Source organism: Synchiropus splendidus, chromosome 14 (genome assembly GCF_027744825.2).
Source record: "Synchiropus splendidus isolate RoL2022-P1 chromosome 14, RoL_Sspl_1.0, whole genome shotgun sequence".
In the NCBI taxonomy this organism is placed as follows: domain Eukaryota; kingdom Metazoa; phylum Chordata; class Actinopteri; order Syngnathiformes; family Callionymidae; genus Synchiropus; species Synchiropus splendidus.
The window spans coordinates 17,317,668-17,338,094 of NC_071347.1; the positions used below are offsets into that span (position 1 = coordinate 17,317,668).

A 20,427-nucleotide genomic window follows, 5' to 3' on the forward strand; every position below is an offset into this window, starting at 1 on the left:
ATATATATATAGAGAGAGAGAGAGAGATAGATAGATAGATAGATAGGTAGATAGATTTTTAATAATCTTACCAGTCAGAAGTAGAAAAAATAACTTACTCTAGATGTCTTATTAGGGACCCCTACTATGTTTTACCACCCAAAATGTAAATGTCATGCAGTCCGGGGGTAACCCTATATTTGAATTTTTTCATTAATTTTTTTAAATTTAAAAACTATTATCGTATAATCCAATTCGCTGATGAGAAAAAGACCTGGTCAACTGACGTTAGAGCTTCCAGCCTGAGGTCACGGGAACCTTTTGCTAGGTCGCTGTGTTCCCTGGTTTGTGCAGTTGTTTGCTTTATTGGTCCGATCGACCTCTATTGATCCTTCATGAACTACACTTGACAATCAACAACCTCTGTACCAAACAGACTTTTGAATCTCTCTGGACTTCACAGGATAATCATAACAAGCTTTAATGATAATGTTGCAGTCAATGTCAGAGCATAAAGAGAACGGGATCATACCAAATACAGAATTGAGAAGCAGCACTATCTAGTTACAGCATACTCATTAAGTTAAGTCTCCATAACTGTATTAAATGTATTATCAACATTCATGTATTTTAATATATGTTGAATAACAGTTTCAGTTTTATGGTGATTTATGATGTAAACAATAATCGTCTCATTGACTGCAACAGTCTCAAAATGATGTAGCCCAGTCATTGCACTTCCTTCTTGGAGCACACTTTTGTACACGAGGTGTGTGTGTACATGTATAGTATTCTTCTATGGGCCAATCTTTGACAAGACATTTATCTTGTGAGGATGTTAGATAAGGTTTCGAGGGTAACATTTTTATTTATTTATTTAGGTTTGGTTCAGAGTCCTGTTTAAGGGCAGACATTTTTTTCAGATGGTTAGGTTTAAGGTGAGAGGCTGGGGAACACATTATGACCTTGAGAGGTCCTCGCAAAAATAGAGATACCAACATGAGTGTGTAGATTTATTTTATCTATGACTGTGAGGACCAATTATTGGCAAAACACCTCCTTGTGAGGGTTTGAGGTTGAAGACTGTGTAGGTTATTATAATGGGGTTCAGGTTTGGTTAAGGGTCATGGCTTTGGTCATCTGTCATGGATGGTTACGTTCAGGGTGAGAGGCTGAGGAAAGCATTATATCATTGAGAGTCTGGTGGGAGAAAACCAGTGGCATTGTTAACAAAAAATAAATAATTTTTAAACCGATAATGATTGATGGAATTTAAAATAAAAAAAACTACGTATGATATAAACCCTCTCCATGTTTGAGAAGAAACTGCAAACGTCATTATTCCGTCTTTGGCACAATTTATTTTGCATGTTAAGCGTTTAGCGTTCCGTTTAAACTGCAATCCTCACAGGACATTTGCTCTTCAAGCTGAAAGTTTACTCTTTTGATTCACTGGCGGAACGTATGACCACGGGACCAATGGAGACGACAACCTTGGCCTCATTCATATGCTCGGAAACCTCCACATCTCGCCCTGCAAACAAGGTCATGGTTGTTTTTGTCAGTTGCACATGAATGCGAAGACTAGTGAGTGAATCCTTACTTTGTCTGTGGCAGGACGGCTGGCAGGAGCGGCCGCTACCAGGGGAGCACACGGCGGTGCTGCAGTGGATGTACACCTGAACACCAAGTAAAAACATTAAAGGCCCATCCTGAAAAGTACTCAGACGGAGAATACTTCAAAATACCTGTGTCCTCAAAGGCTCCAGGGAGCTAGTGTCCACAAAGGTAAACATTCTAAAGATGAAACGCCTGTAATGATTTGGGAATTGCACACCCGAGGACATGCCAACAGGAACCAGTGACGACAAGTAGCGGTCGCTGGTGTATGGACATCTGTGGAACATGACATTGATGTATGAATAGAAGGGATTCAGTTTTTGAACTGTACTTCATGTGTTAGGCACCCATCAACCAGAAGGTTCCACTGAGGCAAGGTGTGAGGATCTGGATTGGTGGTGGTCCAGCAGCGGCCAAGGGTCAAAACAAGGCTGGGATCTGTTTTCTCCAGGAGCTGCACTTCCACATATACGGGATCCCTCAGTACTTTGGTCACCGGATAGTCACTCTGCACGTAGAAGGAGTTGTAGGCCGCTTCGACTGTGCCAGTGAGATCAGATCAGTCAGGTATCATTCTGGATATTTGCATGTTGAATGCAAAACTCACCCTCGTTACAACCCTTAGCATTGCACTCTCCATTCCCAAGCCTCAGTGCCACTCTGATGGGCCCAAATTCGGCCACTGACAGCGGTGGGGTGAGTATTGGGAAGACCTCCACTACCACCGTTTCAACAGACGTACCCACATACCGACACTGGAACATCAAACTGAGGAGCGAAAGAGTTTCACGAATGGTTTGATGGTTCCAACGACTCACACTTACTCATAGTGGGTATCTCTGGTGATGACGCCGAAAGGCCCGACGCCAACTTCCAACGATGAAAACATTCTGTTCTCATAGATTATAACTCCTGGCTCCTCCTGCGAGTATTAAAAGAAATATTGGTTGAGGCGATACAAATCTCTGAGAGGCCATTCTTTGTAGAAAGAAGATCACCATGACAACAGCGCCACAGCTGGTAACTGGGAACTGGTAGATGGCGAAGGCGGAGTTGGACGCAACATGAGTGCAACCATGCCCTCCAGCCAGCAGCGAGATGGATTCAAGGTCAATGTTGGGCAAAGTGGCATCTCTGGCCACGACCACGATGAACTGGCCGTCCTTGGTGCACTGCACGGTCACTGGAGGCACAACATCAGATGCACATATTGCCATCCCAGTCTTTTTCATGAAAATGCAACACGTGCTGGGCTCCTTGCCCCTACAATGAATTTGAGAGATATCTATGAGAAGGAGAAGGTCCTGTTATTAACTTACCAGCTTTTCCAAAATAGCACTGGTGCCCATCGTGGCAGCAGCTGATAGCTTCACAATGAGCAGCAGATATTCCAGCACCGCCGCATGGAACTCTCTGTCCTTCCGCAATGTTGCAACTGTCAAAGGTAGGTTGCTGAGGGATGCCAGTTTGTGACACAAAAGATGTTTGTGGCTGATGGGGTTGCTGCGGATGTTGCGGTTGCTGTGGATTATGGGGCTTCTGTGGCTGATGGGGTTGCTGCGGATGTTGCGGTTGCTGTGGATTATGGGGCTTCTGTGGCTGATGGGGTTGCTGCGGATGTTGCGGTTGCTGTGGATTATGGGGCTTCTGTGGCTGATGGGGTTGCTGTGGACTATGGGGCTTCTGTGGCTGATGGGGTTGCTGTGGATATTGGGGTTGCTGTGGATTATGGGGCTTCTGTGGCTGATGGGGTTGCTGTGGCTGATGGGGTTGCTGTGGATATTGGGGTTGCTGTGGATTATGGGGCTTCTGTGGCTGATGGGGTTGCTGTGGCTGATGGGGTTGCTGTGGATATTGGGGTTGCTGTGGATGTTGGGGTTGCTGTGGATTATGGGGCGTCTGTGGCTGATGTGGTTGATGGGGTTGCTGTGGATTATGGGGCTTCTGTGGCTGATGGGGTTGCTGTGGCTGATGGGGTTGCTGTGGCTGATGGGGTTGCTGTGGTTGATGGGGTTGTTGTGAATGTTGCGGTTGCTGGGCTTCCTCAGGTTTCTGTGGAAAATGGGGGTTCTGTTGCTGAGACAGAAAATTAATTGCACGTGGTGAAATCGGTACCTTTGGCACTTGGGGTGAGTGATATTTTGGGGAAGATGGCCGTTGAAAAGTAAGTCTTGACAGATATTGAGGTTGGAAATTTTGAGAAGCCTGTGGTGGGAAAGGTGCTGAGAATTGTTGAGAATGTTGTGGGCCGTGTGGTTGCTGGGGAACCTTTGGTGAAGAGGGAGGTGGGACCTGTGGTTGTTGAGGAGCCTGCTGCTGTGGGTTTGTGGGAAACTGATTAACCTGTGGTTGCTGAGCAACTGGTTGCTGCGGCTGCTGTTGATGATATTTAGGAACCTGTGGTTGCTGCGCGACCTTTGGTGGAGGAGGATGTGGAAGCTGTGGTTCCTGAGGAGCTGGTTGCTGTGGCTGTTTAGGATATTGAGGGAAATGCGGTGGCGGAGGAGCTGGTTGCTGTGGCTGTTTAGGATATTGAGGGACCTGTGGTGGCGGAGGAGCTGGTTGCTGTGGCTGTTTAGGATATTGAGGGACCTGGGGTGGCAGAGGAGCTGGTTGCTGTGGCTGTTTAGGAAATTGAGGGACCTGTGGTGGCGGAGGACCTGGTTGCTGTGGCTGTTTAGGATATTGAGGGACCTGGGGTGGCAGAGGAGCTGGTTGCTGTGGCTGTTTATGATATTGAGGGACCTGTGGTTGTTGAGGAGCTGGTTGCTGTGGCTGTTTAGGATATTGAGGGAAATGCGGTGGCTGAGGAGCTGGTTGATGTGGCTGTTTAGGAAATTGAGGGGCCTGTGGTGGCGGAGGAGCTGGTTGCTGTGGCTGTTTAGGAAATTGAGGGACCTGGGGTGGCAGAGGAGCTGGTTGCTGTGGCTGCTTAGGAAATTGAGGGACCTGGGGTGGCAGAGGAGCTGGTTGCTGTGGCTGTTTAGGAAATTGAGGGACCTGCGGTTGCTGAGGAGCTGGTTGCTGTGGTTGTTTAGGATATTGAGGGACCTGCGGTTGCTGAGGAGCTGGTTGCTGTGGTTGTTTAGGATATTGAGGGACCTGTGGTTGCTGAGGAGCTGGTTGCTGTGGCTGTTTAGGATATTGAGGGACCTGGGGTGGCAGAGGAGCTGGTTGCTGTGGCTGTTTAGGAAATTGAGGGACCTGGGGTGGCAGAGGAGCTGGTTGCTGTGGCTGTTTAGGATATTGAGGGACCTGGGGTGGCAGAGGAGCTGGTTGCTGTGGCTGTTTAGGATATTGAGGGACCTGTGGTTGCTGAGGAGCTGGTTGCTGTGGCTGTTTTGAAAATCGGTGGACCAGCGGCTGCTGAGGAGCTGGTTGCTGTGGTTGTTCAGGAAATTGGCTTTGTGGTTGCTGAGGAGCTGGTTGATGCGGCCGTTCATAATATTGTTGAAACAGAGGCTGTTGTTGAGGAACTTTTGGCGATGAAGGAGGAGGCCCATGTGGAGCTGGTTTCTGTGACTGATACACATGGGCTTGCTGGGGACCTTGTTGCTGAGAGTGATGCACCTGTGGTTGCTGAGGTGCTAGTTGATGCTGTTGATAATGTTGCTGAACTGGGGCTTGCTGTGGAGCATAGAGAATAGTGAGAAGCCAGCTGTTCGGATTGATATTGCAAGAGTGGTGTTGTTACCTGTGAGCCGTCATCCAGCTCGAAGGTTTCTTTTTGTTGAAGAATCGATGCCCATGGTGGGTATTGAATCGGTGTCAGCTGGCTGTAGTATGTGGTATACTGAGCTTCTACATCCACCAAAACTTGGCTCCACAGCAGCGCTAATGCCAGAACAATCCCTGCAATCCCTTCCTTCGCCATCCCAACCGTGTTACCGAGACAGAACCACAGTCTTTATAATAGATGTTTCTATCTATATATGATGCGATTTCTTTGTCTTTACAGACTCCACCTCTCTAAATGAAAAAGAGCAAATCAGAAAGGAGCCACTTTCCCAAGGCCTCTGATGAAACAGTTTGACACGAGCAGTGAGCAAATGGCATTCAACTATTCTTTTGACAACCTGAACTTGTTGCCACTAAAACACTCCCAAAGGTCTCTGTAACCTTAAAGGTTCAGCCAAATGTTTATTTATTGTGTAATGTTCCCTTTTATTTGTTCATTTGGCAGCTGGAAAAATATCTAAATGCTCCATTTCCAAGTCACTTTTTTAAGTTACCAACATCACTCTGTCCTTTCACCCTGTCATATCACACAAAATGTGCTTCATATTTCATATTATCATATTAATATAGATACTTTACTGGTTTCTACACCACATACTTTGTTGGATAAATCTGAAGAACTTCAGTATTGAACTATAATGTGCCATTATCTTGGTAACGGTTTCCTACATGCAGTGATCCGGGTCAGCAAAATGGAATGAATATTATTAAAGATGTATTGCTCATGGAGTGTTAGTCATTAGAAGACCAGTCTCCCTCTGCTGGTCATTAACGACTGTCTTCTTCCTGCAGCAGATGATGACTGAAATTTGTATTTCAAGACTCACTGGTGTCATTGTCCGTGCCAAAACTCTTCATGTGAGAGCCTCAACCACATGCTAAATAAATGCTGTTTCTGTCCATAATTCTGCATTATTTTTGTGCCGACAGCATGTTGTTAAGAATTCTATCAAATAACAAGCCTATTCATTTATTTTTATACAACAAAAAAACTTTTTAGTTTTAAAAAGTAGAGCGCTTATTTGCAGATTGGACTATTCCTTCAAAAAGCTCCAACTTACCCAACTACATATCCCATAATGCCATTCGGTCACTGAGTCACTGAGGTCCGCACCGCAAGAGCGACCGTGTGGGAACAGGAGCGGACTTTCCCTGGCTGCAATGTCCGTATCGTCCCGTCTGAGCCCCGAGCCCTGCACCATGAGGAGAATACCACCGGAGAGCAGACGAGGTAATGGTTGAGCTAACGTGTGACCTATTATTCTGGAGAATAGTTGCATGTCATTCCCACTTAACTCCTGCGTTTAAATCAAGCGACTCCAGCAGACTTGCCCTTCATTGAGAACGAAAGGATTTAAAATCATACCAATAAATATTAAAAGAACAATCCAGATTTATTCGATGCCAGAATGGAAACGTGCATGTATGACTTCCTGAATAGCTTTTAAATGAAGGACATAATTTAAGGAAACAGGTTTTACTTGTTTTTTAAACTGTTCTACCTTGACTTCATTGTGTATTTTGCGTTTAGCATTATGGTTACCTAAGACTTCAGCTAAAATGCCCTTCACTACTTTTGTTCTTATAAAAAAAAACAATACAATTTGATATTTGGGGGCTTTACTGAAATCCTTTTTCTGCTGAATAACATCCATCGTCTCAAATGTCACGTGGGATTTACTTAGCGTGTGTGTGCGCCTTTTAAAACAGGTGCAAACTGCTGGAGACATGGAGACAACTTGTTATTCCTTCCCAGCCTTTAGGACCATAACATTGGACAGCACAACTGAAAAATTGCTGTCAATGAAAGAATGAATGCGTGAACACAATGCCAGTGTTTTCCACTCATTCAACAGCAGGAGTGATAACACAAAATATGAGGTGACGCCATCACTCCTTCGTGCCTGCAAGATTTTTGTTTATTTATTTATTTTCATCTCCAAAAGCAACCTACAGTGCAGCCATTATTGAAATAGACCACCTATTAATAATAGTAATGACCTTTGAAAAGCTTATTGATTGCCACTGACTTCACTGTCTGAGCAGAAGCTGGATCATATTGTCACATATGAAATTATTTACTCAGTATTTTATTGCTGTAGAACTGCTTTAAAAAGCTCTGAAAGGGTTTTGCTTTCTTGGCGCCAAAAGCAAGCAAGCTCTTACACAAAGCAGCGCTTAAAGAAAGGGGAAATAAAACTATAGGTTAGCTAGTGCTGAAAACTGCAAAAAGGGAAGTCAGTGAGCCATGGACCGCATGATTTCAGTTTTCTTTGCATGAGTTGTGGTCGTGAGAATCGAAGACCAGAGGGAGTTAACTTTTGATCTTCACCCAGGAACCCTGGTTGAGCACACTGTGTTTCCACGGTGAGTGTGTCAGGTCTTGACCTTGAAGGCTAACGCTGCAAATAAATGAAATCAAATCTAATAATGACACTTGGAAGTCTTGAGAAATGGAAGATTGGGAATCACTGGTGAAAGTGTTATTCTTATGTACTGGTAACTACCATGCGCAGATGTTTCCATGGATCCAGGCCATCCTGCAGATCCCGGCCATGACCAGAAACCCAGTTCTTCAGGGGCTCACACTTACTCACCCCTGCTTTACTGTAAATGCGCTACAATATGTGCGAGTAAAGGCCCTGCAGCACTTGCTTGTGAGTACCAGACATAAGTGCGTCGAATGTTAACCGACCTGAGCGTGTTGTTGTTGATTGTTGCAGGCCCAAGCTGTTATGTTTGTGAAGAGGGCTGGGAAGAGCTGCCCAGCAGCAGGACCCTCCGAGCAGAGAACCAAGTGGAAGCTAACAAACTGGCCAACAACTACAGAGTAAGCTCTCAATAGTAGGCACTGTCCAGATGTGCAAGCAGGCTCATGGCGTTCCCTGTGCCAGTTTGGTTTCAGAAAATGGAAGAGTCATGTGACGGAGCGGCCATTTGAGGATCGGTCTGAGGTGGTGAAGGAGCTCTACTCCGAGCTGAACGTCATCAAACCTGATGTTGCCCCAGGTAGCCAGATCACCATATACTGATGCATTGTAATATGTCTCGGAGCATCAGGATTTTCTTTCACTGGCTGCTTTCAAATCTGCGTTTTTGTGTCGACCTTGTTTCAGGTCGTCCCATCACTTGTGGAAATGTGGCGTACGTGATTCTCTTTGGCTGGTGGGTGGCTGTGATGTACCTGCTGGTTAGTGTTCTGATGTTTATCTCCGTCGTCGGCGTCAGTTACGGTGAGCGGGAAGTCGGAGCATGACTGTTGAGGATGACATTTGACCGTGTTTTATGTTTTTTGTTCTAGGAAAGCTTTGCTGGAAGTTGTCCTGCTACTTCCTGTGGCCGTTTGGAAAATCCATCCATGAGGTAAGTCTTAGTGACGCATGACGCCTTCTGGTTCCATGTCACTCTACAGTTGTCTGTAGTAGGGATGCTCCGATCAGGGTTTTTGCTGCCGATCACCGATACCAATCACATGGATTGACAAATTTGTTGTCAAGATGATGAGATGTCCTGAGCACATGATATGAAAACATTAAATCATTTTAATTCACACCTTTTAATATATCTCTTCAAGAAGGCAAAAAGAAGAAGAATGCAGCAACTATGATGTCAAAAGGACAATTGAAAAACATTTAATTTGATGTGAGACGTTGCAGTTTGGTGAGTCTTTTGAGACTATGCTATGTCCGTGACATATTTACATACTGGCCACTTGTAGTGGGACTCCGAGACAGAGAGCACTGCGTTTATGAAAGTTGCGCTCCGGGAGTTTTCAAAAGTTTCAGATCCATCCCATCTCCAAAACTTCGACAGACTCGGTCGTTTCCACCTCTGCATAAACAACACCGGAGAAAGACTGGGCATCTCTTGCCGGAGGGTGTTGCTATGTGTCAGCTGCGCTAACAGCCTGCTGCAGAGGAACCAGCGGTCTCACTTTCATGAGCCCAGAAAACTCTCAGTGCGCCGTCAGGTGCTGGAGCTTTAAATGGCGTGTTTAATTTGAAGGCACTGCATAGCATTGTCCCATGTATGTGCTACAGAAAGCAACTTTACATGACAGATTGAAAGAACTTTCACGGAGCAGGAGAGTAGGGAGGAGCCGATGCAGCACAACCAGCAGGGCTGTCACACGTGATCGGTTGTTGTGATTGGCAATGACAGGCAGTGATCGGCATTCACCGATCACGCTCAGATCGGCTGATCAGGATCTTTGACCGATGATCGGAGCATCTCTAGGTCTGTACCCTCAGCCCCCCAAAAAAGGGCTTTCACTGGGAATTTATGTTTTGACTTGTGTTCCTGATGAATAGCTCTGTAGAGCACAGCCTCACAGTGTCCTGCAGACCTGTCTTGAAACAGAAAAGCATCTAACATCCTACACACAAACAGAGCATATGATTGTAGTCCACATCTACTCTCTAAATTGCCTGAAGTTTCCAAAGTTGGTAATAAAATATGCTGCTATTATACAGTAAATAGCAGCAATTATAATCAAGGTTCATCCAGGATATTGCTACCATCCCTTGAGGGTGAATCATTTGCTGCTGTGGTTTCTTAGAAGCGGAAGTCTTGCTTTGGCTTTAAATTCTTGTCAAGTCTGCAACACTTCCTTTCCGTAAGAGACCAGTTTTGGGGTTATGTGGCAGCAAGATTAAAAAGCAACTGAACTATTTTACAGGGAAGGACAAGAGATGCTAAGTTGGTCTGAAATATCTCTTGCAAGGAAGGCAGAGGCCTTACTCACGACACGGCTCTGTGCTGATTCCGGTTCCCGTGTACGGTTTTCAGGAGCCTGGAAAGTCGGTTTGCGGCTGTTGAAATACACCCCCATGTATCACCGTGCGTCCGTTCACTCGTGAAAATGACTACCAAGTCCTTGTCTGATTGGCCGTTGACACCAGTGCCGGTCACTGGTTTCCTTGTAACCATGACAGTGATCACTAGACACGCTCCCCTCCTTTGGACCCAGGTGGCTCTTATGAGGACCAGCTCCTTCCAGCCCTGGAGAAGTACTTTCCAGCCTCTTCCATCTGACCTTGGACCTGCCAACAAGTTGCATGTCTGCTCAGGCCTTCAGTGTCTGCTTCAACTGAGACAAGCAGAACATGCCATGTTGACATTTTTTAAGCCAAATCATTATGTCATAAAAATATTTACTCTGTCACTTGATAGCCACACAAATTAGCAGTTATAGTGTTTGTGACCCACTTCCTGTCAGAGGTTGAACTACCTCCTATTTTTCTTGCAATAATCTGCTGACAATAATACATGTACAGTACTTGATAGTTAAGGAAAACTGTCATAAATAAAGAGCACTGAATATGAGATCTATGTATTTGTAAACTGACTTGGTAATGTTAGACTTTTTAAACCTTATGATGGTGTGATTTTAGGATCTGTTCTGTGTTGCTCCAGATTGGGAAAACAATAAGACGATGTTGTGATCGGACGCCGGACTGTGAGTGTCTCAGGGAGGAGGAAGACCACGCGTCTATTCTGCTGCCCCCACCGACAGAGCCGTCCTTCCCAGTAGCTCCAGGACGAGCAGCTCCTTCACCTTACTGGGTAGCACCCTGTTTGTACCTGATGGTGTTGTCTGAGAAGCGGAGTAAAAGCCTGGCTTTTATTTGCATTGGTCAGCATCGCTTCTCCACCTACGTGTGGCTGCTTCTGGGGTTCACTCCACTGCTGGTCGTCCACGCTCTGGTCTGCTTCCTCGCCTGGATCTTGATCTTTACCATCCCTGTGGCCAAAATGAACGCTCGCACTCTCAGCGTGGTTCTCCTCCTGCCCCCCGAGGATGTGTATGTCTCAACCTCCTCCGAAAAAACGGCAAGAACAAAAATGTGAAATTTACTTTTGTTTTAAAAATGACTTTGAACTCTGTCTTTTTTAATGTTGGACTGCAGAGTCGTAGCCATGACAACAGAGCGCTGCTGTGCTGCTACAACGCCGTGAACTGGTACTACTACAAGTACACAGTCGATGGCATCAACGTGTTTGCTGTCAGTATCCTTTGAAACAACGCACTCAAATATTAATACATGTTAATAGTGTGTGGTTTCACACATTGCTTCCACCACGGTGACGTCTTTGACCACCCTCTCAGACCTGCTTCCTCTGGTCATCATCGCTCTGGTGATGGGTTACACTGATACAGAAAACCACTACACCAGCCCTGAAGTCAAATTTGCTATAGCTTTGGGATCCATCATACCTCTGTCCTACTACATTGGTATGGGCATAGCCAGGTGAGACTCTTGTAGCTCCCAGATGGATCTTCTCATGTTCATGTGCCCTCACGTTTGTCCACAGCATCTCCGCGCAGAGCAACTTCGCTGTGGGAGCTGTGGTCAACGCCACCTTCGGCTCCATCACCGAGTTGACTTTTTACATCACGGCCTTGCTCAAGGGTCACCAGGCGGCCAATATGTGTCTGCAGGAGGTGGTGAAGTCGGCATTGACTGGAACACTTCTTGGCTGCATCCTCTTCATCCCTGTGAGTCAACCTTTTTATCTTAAGTCGTCGTACAAACTCACGACAGTTCTCTAGCACAGTGTTTTTCAACCGGGGTCTGATCTGTCCGTCAGTCAAAGCAGCGCTGCTGTGGTGCGTGGCGCTCCTCTTCCCACACACTCACAGAAGAAACTGAAGAAGCCGCTCACATGCGCAACATCCAGCTGTTCTTAAACCTGATGCGCCTCTAACTTGACCACACATTTCCACCACAGAACCATGGAGGGAGGGATCCTTGGGAGGGACACGCAACACTAAAGACAGTCTGCACCGCAGAGCTATCGGAGCTAACGGCTAACGTGACGTCTCACTTCAAAACCTTATTGACACTTATGGACAGTCAAAGTTTGCTCTGTGGTTTAAAAGTTGGCAAAAACTAAATGCACAATCAAATAAATGCGCTCCAAAGTGTAAAGTGAGAAAGAATAATTATTTTTATGAAGCAAGTTCAGCAAAGAATGTTAAGGAATGAATAACAATATGCAAAAATATGCATAAAATCATGTAAAAGAGAAGTGATAAAAGCGAAGCAGTTATATAAAGTAAGAAAATACATAAAGAAATCATGATATATTTTGCCATGTTGCCCACCCCTTTCTGGACACATTTGAAACAAACATTTTCTGCAATTTGATTCTGCAAATATCATGGCAAAATAACAACCGAGTGTCAGTAGCTACAGTTTTTCACAAATGAATAGGGATTTTCTATCGGACTTTAAGCACAAGTGCACTTTGGCCGAGGTTCCTTTGGTCGTGAGCCTCGGGATTTTTTTAATGAACCGGGTGACGTGGCTAGAAAAAGGTTGAAAAAAGCACTGCTCTAGCCTGCACTGTTGCTCACAGGGCGATTGTTTCTTCCTCCATCATATTGTGTTGGAGCATGTCACCCTACTTCTCCTTTCTACACTTCCCATTTGGAGTTGCCTCCACCTTAACCAGTATTGACCATCCAACCTAGTCACATCTGTCTTTCTCCTCATTTACACATCCTTGAACCTCATTGATCTTCCTCCTCTTCGCTGTCACTCTCCTCGCTAAACCACTCATTTATAATGTCGTCTTTTACTGTCACTTCCAAGAACTGACAACCAAAGTATCCTAATCTCCTCCAACTCCTGATCTCCACCTCAGGTCACCTGTCAGTCGTACCTGTACGTGCCACCCTGCCTGCACTCTCTTCTTCATCTCACTTGGTCTCTGTCCATCACCCAGCATGGTTAACCCTACATACCTTGCACTAGCATCACCCCCTGCGTCTTCACCCACCCTCTTACTAATATCAGTTGTTTCCAAAGGCAACAACTCATTGCCTCAAACTGACAAGTCTGTCTTGTCAGGGCATCTGTATGGTGATCGGAGGCCTGCGACACAGTGAGCAGCGATTCAGCAGTCGCTGCACAGGAGTGAGCTCCTCGCTGCTCTTCATCTCTGTAGGAGGTAAGTGGCTGCTGACGGCAGCTGTGTCAGAGGATCACCGCTGAGCAACAGCTGTCCTTCTCAGTCAACATTTAGAAATCGGGTCACAAATGAAGTGTTTGAAAATAATGGGTTAGTAAAGTGCTTCATACACCAGTTCTTTCACATGCTATTAACATGCATCATTGTATTCAGATGAAATGGTGGGTGGAATGTTTCACTTTGGAATCGGTCAGGCCACTACAATGTTGGTGAGTGTGTTGTATGTAAACACCAGACTGCTGAGTGAAGAGCTCTTTCGGCGCATTTATTTGACTTTGAAGAAGCTTGGTTCTGTTTGGCGCAGGTCAGAGCGTTAGAGATTATGACCCAACCGGTTAGGCGACTGAGAGAAGGGGGTTTCTGAGGGTTGGTTGTTTGCTCACATAGTTGACTCTTATACTGCATGACTCATGATAGAGTTGGAAATCATTGACATAACTGTTATGGTTTTGATTTTCCTCAATTTCCCCGCAGGTGTCTTTGCCCCGACGCTGTTCTCCAAGGCTTATGGAAACCTGGTGTGTAACTCCTGCAGCAACGCCACTGGCGGGAGCAGCAGTGCCACGTTTGTCTGCAAAAACTGTCATTATGATCTGGTCAGCTTTCACTCCTCTGTCCAGTTTCTGCTGTAAAGTTTCAAACCTGTTTTTTCTCTGACTTGACAGAGCAACGGTACGCTGTTCCGTGACCATGTTGAGTAAGGAAATATTTCCTATTTTTTTATGCATGTGTGTTACAATATATGAGTCAGTTCTGGCCTTCACTCACTCCAGTTTTCACCTTAAAACTTTTTTTTTGCTAATTTACATATAGTGAGTATCACAAACAAAAACTAGGGAAGCTAACACAAAAAAGGAGTCCATTAAATTGAAAAATCAAATGAGGAATGGTCTGTCAAAGCATTGCTCAGTACACACGGTCGCCCTGAAGCTCTCTAAAACAGCGGCCTTAGATTTGTCCTTTTGTTTGTGCGCAGGCCTTTGGTGTACTCTGTGTCGGCCCTCCTGCCAGCCGCCTACCTCATCGGACTGATCTTCACTCTGAAGACTCATTCCCATATTTATGACGTCCATGTTGAAGGCGGAGAAGGTGAGAGGATGTGTCCTTAAAAGCAGAGCTTTCTCAACACGAGTCTATGTCCAGCACAGGGCCACCATGGCGCAGTGGCCCACTGGTCAAGGTGGAGGTCTTTAGCCATCCTTCTTGTGGCCACTGTGCTGACCTCTGCCTGTGCTGACCTCATCACTGAGCACATTCAGCCAATCCTGAACCAGCCCAACATCTCCCAGGTCAGAGCCTTCACCTGGCCTCTTCCTTGTCCTTTCTCAGCTCATCCCTCTTTCTGTTGGCAGTATTTCATTGGGGTCACTGTGCTGGCGATGGCGCCTGAAATCCCGGAGATAGTTAATGGCATCCAGTTTGCTCTCCAGAACAACATCAGTCTCAGGTATCGTGGTGAGATCAGGGTGGACCCAGAAGAGACGTCTCAATCTTGTCTGTTTCTCAGCCTGCAGGTGGGAAGCTGCATCGCAGTCCAAGTCTGCATGCTGCAGATCCCAATCCTGGTCTTGTTCAATGCCATTTACGTAAGAGACGCAAAACTTGGCCCGTTTCTTTGGTGTGTCGGCTGACATCTCCTGCTTTTATTTCCTCAGGATGTTGGATTTGTGCTCCTGTTTAGCGACTTGCACCTTTGGGCGAGCATCTTCAGTGTCATCCTTGTCAACTACATTTTCATGGATGGGAAGTCGGATTATTTTCAGGGTACGCTCAACACGAGAATAATTCAAATGAATGTGTTTCACTCCATCCGCCATATCCCGCTCACACACTGACCTTCTCTCATGCTTACTATCACTGTCCCACAGTTGTAATCCACTTCCACCACTCCATCTCCCATAATGCACTGCAACAGTTGAACTTCTTATAACAGTACTATGGGGCTCTGCTTAAAATCATGGAGTGTCATTTGTCATTTTCATCTGTTAGCTGTTCACTGACAGGACAATGTCATCTGTTGCCGGCCCCTCAACCTTCTCCCTCCTTGTGTGTGCAGGTACCGCACTGGTGGTGGTCTATCTCATCCTTCTGGCTCTTTACTTCTATGCTCCCTCGCCGACAAACTGTTGAAGAGGATGTTAATGAGACACAAAGCCACATATTTATTAAGTGTAGGACAACAGAAGTGGTTAAAGCTGCAGCGTCAAGATAAGGACCAGGGAGCTACACCCCACCGTCTCTCCTCCCAGCCTGCCAGTCGTGACCTCAGTTCAAAAATGTCATGCTAAGGATGAGGACAGTGATGCCTTCTGGTGTGTCAACAAACAGTGTGTGAAGTCATAGTCCCGCTTGCTGCTGCTGACCATGGTCAGATTGAGTCATGAGCCATCTGTTTATCTCACGCTCCATCCATCCCCCTGCTCTGTTTGGCCTAAGGCCTCCACGTGGGGCAGGAAACTCTTCCCCCACGAGAAGTGGACAACCTCATTGTTAATCTGGAATTAACAGAGAAAGTGTTTTTTTAACAAATATATATTACAAGTGACATGTCTAGCTTTTCGTGTTGATCTTTTAAGATGCAGTCTCTATGCACAAATGTGGATTCCAATAGCTTTTCTTTGTCTTTGGTGTTGAGTTTCACACAAGAAAATCAGCTGCCTGTGTTTTTTATTGTTTGTACAGAGCATTAAATACATTACTATCACAGTAACTTGGGAAACATTCAGCTTTTCTTTCAGTTCACATGCATGCATGACTTACTGACATGCAGAACATCATCCAAATTTTATTAACGTCAAAAAAACAAAAAAATGAAGGCAGCACCAGAAGTAAATCTGATCTGTTGAAGACAGTTGAAGAACAAAAATGATTTGATTACAGAGTAGCACCGGTCCATCTTGTTCTCCTGTCTCAGTGTTGTTCTAGTTACACAGCCTTAAGAAGTCCACCAGTAAAAAGCAAATGAAAACAATTGGATTTGACCTATATTTTAATATAAGAAGTAAATTAGCCTGTTGTATTAAAACACAGCAATAAAACCAGTAAGAAAAACGCAAAGATTGGCATTTGCTTGATTGAGTTGTTAGTGTGAAGCTTGGTGTTTACATCAGTAAGAAGTGTAGTGAAGTTAAGAAACTTAAAGGCTCAGGGTGAACGGTACACGGACAAGGCCACAAATCCAAAATTCAAATGAATTTGAGAAAAAACAAAACAATAGAGGCACTTGTAAACAAGATCGAATGTGGCTCTTGGTGTGTTAAGACTCAGTAAAAAGGAAGTGATATTCAGTATCTAACACAAACAATGGACACATTTGAATCCTGAAACATTTCTGCTTTGAGTGTACACCTTGCTACTAATTCATGAGAACAACAAAGAGTAGGCAGCTAACCAGTAGACAGACAGGAATGGGTTCAGTGAAAGTGTCTTCATGTGTAGAATTAAAAATATATTTTCCTCCTTCAATGACAATGATTAGATCTTTGCAAAACTCATGATACACGACAGCATTGAAGAGTAAAAGCATGCCAAAGACAGATCACAGTGGCTTCTAAAAAAAAAAAAAAAAAAGACAAAGAGGAACAAGTCCAGCCGTTCACAAGAATCCAACAGTGCATGTGAAAATATCCACTTTAAGATGTCCCGGTCTTTTCAAGATCTCAGGAGTCAGTGCTGTTGGTTTATAAAAAGGCTCTATTTGAGTCGTTGAATCAGCGTGTGTGTGAGTCCCAGGCTGAGCAGCTGAAGGTTTGACAGCTGAGATAAGTGAGGGAAGCACTTGAGCAGTCTCTCCCAGGTCAGCTCCAGCAGGCTCGGCACCACCAGCCACACTTTGTAGAGGGAGCTGGTTCTTCTGTTTCCGGACATGTTGACCACCCCGCCATGGACATACATGCAGCCAGCCTGGAGGAGGGGAATGAGAGTACAAAAGTTAGGTGGGACCATTTTAGAATAGGATGATGACTCAGCACGACACAATGCACCAGTGTATGGAGGCTGGATCAGTCAAGACAGTTCATCTGCTCACCGGAGTGACAGCAGCACAGTGGAAGTAAGCTGGTTCTGGCATGACAGCTGGTAGTTTGGTCCACTGAAAGGTCAGGAGGTTTAGCTTCCAGACATCCGGAAGGATCAGCTCTCCATTGTAACCACCACAGATGAAAACCTCTGGAGAAGCAGACATTCTTAATAATAAAACTGCCATGGGTGCGTCACATTTTTTAAAAAATCTTGCTTACCGCGTTTGACCTGGACACAGCTATGGCACCGACGTGCAGCGGGATATCCTGCCGATAGAGGGGACAGTGACATCAATAATCCACATATATAACATTGGTCCAACAACAAGTATGTCCCTGCTATAGTCAGTAAATAGCATATTCATTGAGGATTCTGAAATACTTCATCAAAAGCTGGAGCTTTTAATCTGGTCCTGGATCCGCTCCTTGCCTTATCTCATGCTGGGAAAGAACTAAAACCCCCACAGGACCTTTTTCAGAAGCTGCCAACACTTCCTCAATTGCACCCTCTGTACACAGAAGAGCAGAAGATCAACTTCAAGCCCCTCCAGCAGCGTGAAGGAACAGCAATCCGCTTCTATTGGTGATGACTAATGGGGGGGCATTTGGGAAATTCCAGTAGACTTCTCTTATCACTAGTGCAATGAAGTAACTCATCTATACCTCCACAAACTGATCCATATTGATTTTGAGACTTAAACCCACATGTACTCACCTATTCTTGGGTGTGGTTTTGTGAGGATTTCTTCCCAGTAATTTGTCTCCAAGTTGTACGCATGGATCTAAGGAAGGCAACACAGTAATCTCCGCTTCAACATCACTTTCCACGTTCACAAACTCCTCACCTTATCAAGGGAATATGACGTCCAGGAAGTCCCGCCTCCTAGAATGTATATTCGGTGCTCATCGTGCGCAATCTCATGTCTGTACCTGTGAAGCACCAGGCTCTTCAACTTCAACGTCTCATGTTACTCAGTCATCGGGGCTCACCTTTCCTCAGGTAGATCGGTAGGTGCGTTATTTGGTTTAAGATGTGTCCACTCTCGGGTGGTCAAGTCCAGCCTGTGCAGGTCAGTGCTGTAGATATAACCCGTTGTTCCCCCGAACACATACAGGAAGTCGTTTATGATGACCATCGCCTGCCGGTTTAGAAGAGAGTTGTTAAATAACACGGCGACTGAATGACAGATGCAGCAGGAAAACGGTGACCTGGCCGTAAATCTTGTTGGGCTTCTTTCCTCTGCAATTCAGCAGGTTCCAACGTTTGTACTGGACGTTGCAGACATGGACGTCATGACCATTGTTTTCACCAAACGGGATTCCTGTTCCGCCAAAGACTAGAAGGTTGCTGCCATGAAAAACAGCTGGACAACAGAAAAAAGGGGAAAAAGTCACTGTTCTGCCTGAATTAAAGACAACTTTGTTCACTTCCTATAGCAATATACAATGATTTATTCAAATTCAAACATCACTTGAATTTAAAAAAAGTGAGACATACATATGATCATATCATAAAATACTGGATTAAATCACCAGCTATGCACAAGGGAAGTGAATGAGAAGCCCACAGCTACCACAAAGCACATGTAAAAAAGCCTAACCCGATTGGCGAGTCTCACCTGACATCGAGGCCAACTCTGTGGGCATATAACCTTCCGTCTGCACCTTCTGCCAGGTGCTAGTGGCGAAATGAAAGCGCCAAAGCTCCCTGAAGAGTGGATAGAACTCGTTCTCTGAACCTCCCGCTTCTTCATAGTTTGGGTTGTAGCCGCCAAAAAGATACAAATTGGTGCTGTCTGCCACACAGCGGTGACCACTTCGGGCCGGGGGGACACAAAGTCCTGCAGCAGAAGTCAAAAACAAGATGGATTATTATTTGAAAACAAGGCATTTGTGAATATGTGGATAAAACTGTGCACTGACAACCACACCTTCTCTTAGAAACCTGTTAGGAATCCGAAGGTTGAGGGAGGTAGGAGAGAATGGTCGCCGGGCGTGCAGCCATCGTGTCCGCTTCTTAGTGACTGCAAGTAAATAACCACACGCCCAGAGAGGTAAGAGTGTCACTCCTTAATTTAACTTCAACAGAACCGTAACTGGGTCAGGCTTTCCAAACATCCCCTTTCCCCGGCCGTTCAAACTCTAAGATACTCGAGCCTTGTTATCAAAAACTAAATAAATAATATGTTTTTTTTTTATCACGACACTGATGCTCTGTTTGTCCTTCCGTCTTCTCCAGGTTGAACCGTCCTGGAAGAAAGACAGTCACCAGAGGATGAACTACACCACAGAAACAGATAATAGAACAGGATGAGTCCAACTTTTGTTGAAGGCAAATAACCTACAGAAGTTATAAATAAAAACATTTAATCGACTTTACTTTCATTGATAAAGTTGCAGTGGTTTGTGGTCCACATTTGACCTGTAAATTTGTCCTGTTCATAACACAAACGTTAGCTTAGCAGCAAATGGCACAGTACAGCGGTGTAAGGGGGGGGGTCGAACTGTGATAGAGGATGCTCTCGATAGCGAAGTTTTCGCAGACAAATAGATAAAGACGTGCGCGTTGGCGAAGCAACGGTCCTTTATTTATTTGATAGCAACGTTAGCCGATAATAGCCAGGCGGCTTCCGTAGCAGCGGTTGCTAGCTGTAGTTCGAGTATACGTTTAAAATGGCAGGCACGCTGTGGCGGATGACTTCCTAGATGGTATTACCGAGGACATCGGAGTAGATCTGACACTTGTGCGTGTGCTCCAACGACTTCGTCTCGATCTCTTGACAAACCTGATTCTGGGATCTGTGGCCTCCACGACAGTTTCTCGAACTTATTGAGCTGGTTGAAGGGGTCGTCCCACTCGGCTGACATCTTCACTCCCTCCACGGGCCGAGAGAGGCTTGGCACACGGTTTCAGTGGACAATTCAAAGTGTTCAGAAAAATGTTTTGCTAGCAGCAGATTCCCGCAATCACAACATCATTACGACGCAACCGTCCTCACCTGCTCCAGGCTGCGGCGTCACCCACCCATGTGATCGGCTCTGACCAATCAAAGGCTGCGACGTCGCAACGTCATCGTCTGGAGCCACATGGATT

General features: G+C 45.4%; 3 protein-coding genes across 4 annotated transcripts; 1 reads left to right on the top strand and 2 right to left on the bottom strand.

Annotated features, from left to right (window-relative positions):
* The first annotated feature begins 51 nt into the window (after window positions 1-51).
* Window positions 52-16,227, top strand: LOC128770464 (uncharacterized). 2 transcript variants are annotated; one of them, XM_053884938.1, is made up of 23 exons: window positions 52-1,524; window positions 1,597-1,767; window positions 1,943-3,043; window positions 5,558-6,568; window positions 7,854-7,994; window positions 8,061-8,167; window positions 8,232-8,346; window positions 8,454-8,570; window positions 8,639-8,700; window positions 10,753-10,902; window positions 10,978-11,169; window positions 11,247-11,346; window positions 11,447-11,588; window positions 11,653-11,836; window positions 13,194-13,293; window positions 13,789-13,910; window positions 13,980-14,011; window positions 14,291-14,403; window positions 14,458-14,603; window positions 14,667-14,761; window positions 14,822-14,900; window positions 14,970-15,078; window positions 15,371-16,227. In XM_053884938.1, the coding sequence occupies exons 4-23, from the start codon at window positions 6,499-6,501 to the stop codon at window positions 15,442-15,444; spliced, it is 2,250 nt and encodes a 749-aa protein (XP_053740913.1). In that variant the 5' UTR covers window positions 52-1,524; window positions 1,597-1,767; window positions 1,943-3,043; window positions 5,558-6,498; the 3' UTR covers window positions 15,445-16,227. The 2 variants fall into 2 exon arrangements, 1 of the variants encoding a protein (XP_053740913.1); XR_008416516.1 differs by lacking the exons at window positions 14,822-14,900; window positions 14,970-15,078; window positions 15,371-16,227 and having other exon boundaries at window positions 14,463-14,603.
* LOC128770463 (uncharacterized) lies at window positions 1,329-5,533 on the bottom strand. The gene is made up of 9 exons (XM_053884937.1): window positions 5,294-5,533; window positions 2,919-5,226; window positions 2,598-2,782; window positions 2,424-2,521; window positions 2,207-2,367; window positions 1,947-2,139; window positions 1,728-1,875; window positions 1,583-1,658; window positions 1,329-1,513 (listed from the first exon to the last, which is right to left on the bottom strand). Exons 1-9 carry the CDS (start codon window positions 5,471-5,473, stop codon window positions 1,416-1,418), a joined length of 3,447 nt encoding a protein of 1,148 aa, XP_053740912.1. The 5' UTR covers window positions 5,474-5,533; the 3' UTR covers window positions 1,329-1,415.
* On the bottom strand, window positions 15,965-20,353 carry LOC128770465 (kelch domain-containing protein 10-like). The gene is made up of 10 exons (XM_053884939.1): window positions 20,120-20,353; window positions 19,265-19,357; window positions 18,953-19,174; window positions 18,543-18,697; window positions 18,324-18,472; window positions 18,179-18,263; window positions 18,049-18,115; window positions 17,553-17,600; window positions 17,342-17,481; window positions 15,965-17,217 (listed from the first exon to the last, which is right to left on the bottom strand). Exons 1-10 carry the CDS (start codon window positions 20,199-20,201, stop codon window positions 17,008-17,010), a joined length of 1,251 nt encoding a protein of 416 aa, XP_053740914.1. The 5' UTR covers window positions 20,202-20,353; the 3' UTR covers window positions 15,965-17,007.
* Between the last annotated feature and the right edge of the window lie 74 nt (window positions 20,354-20,427).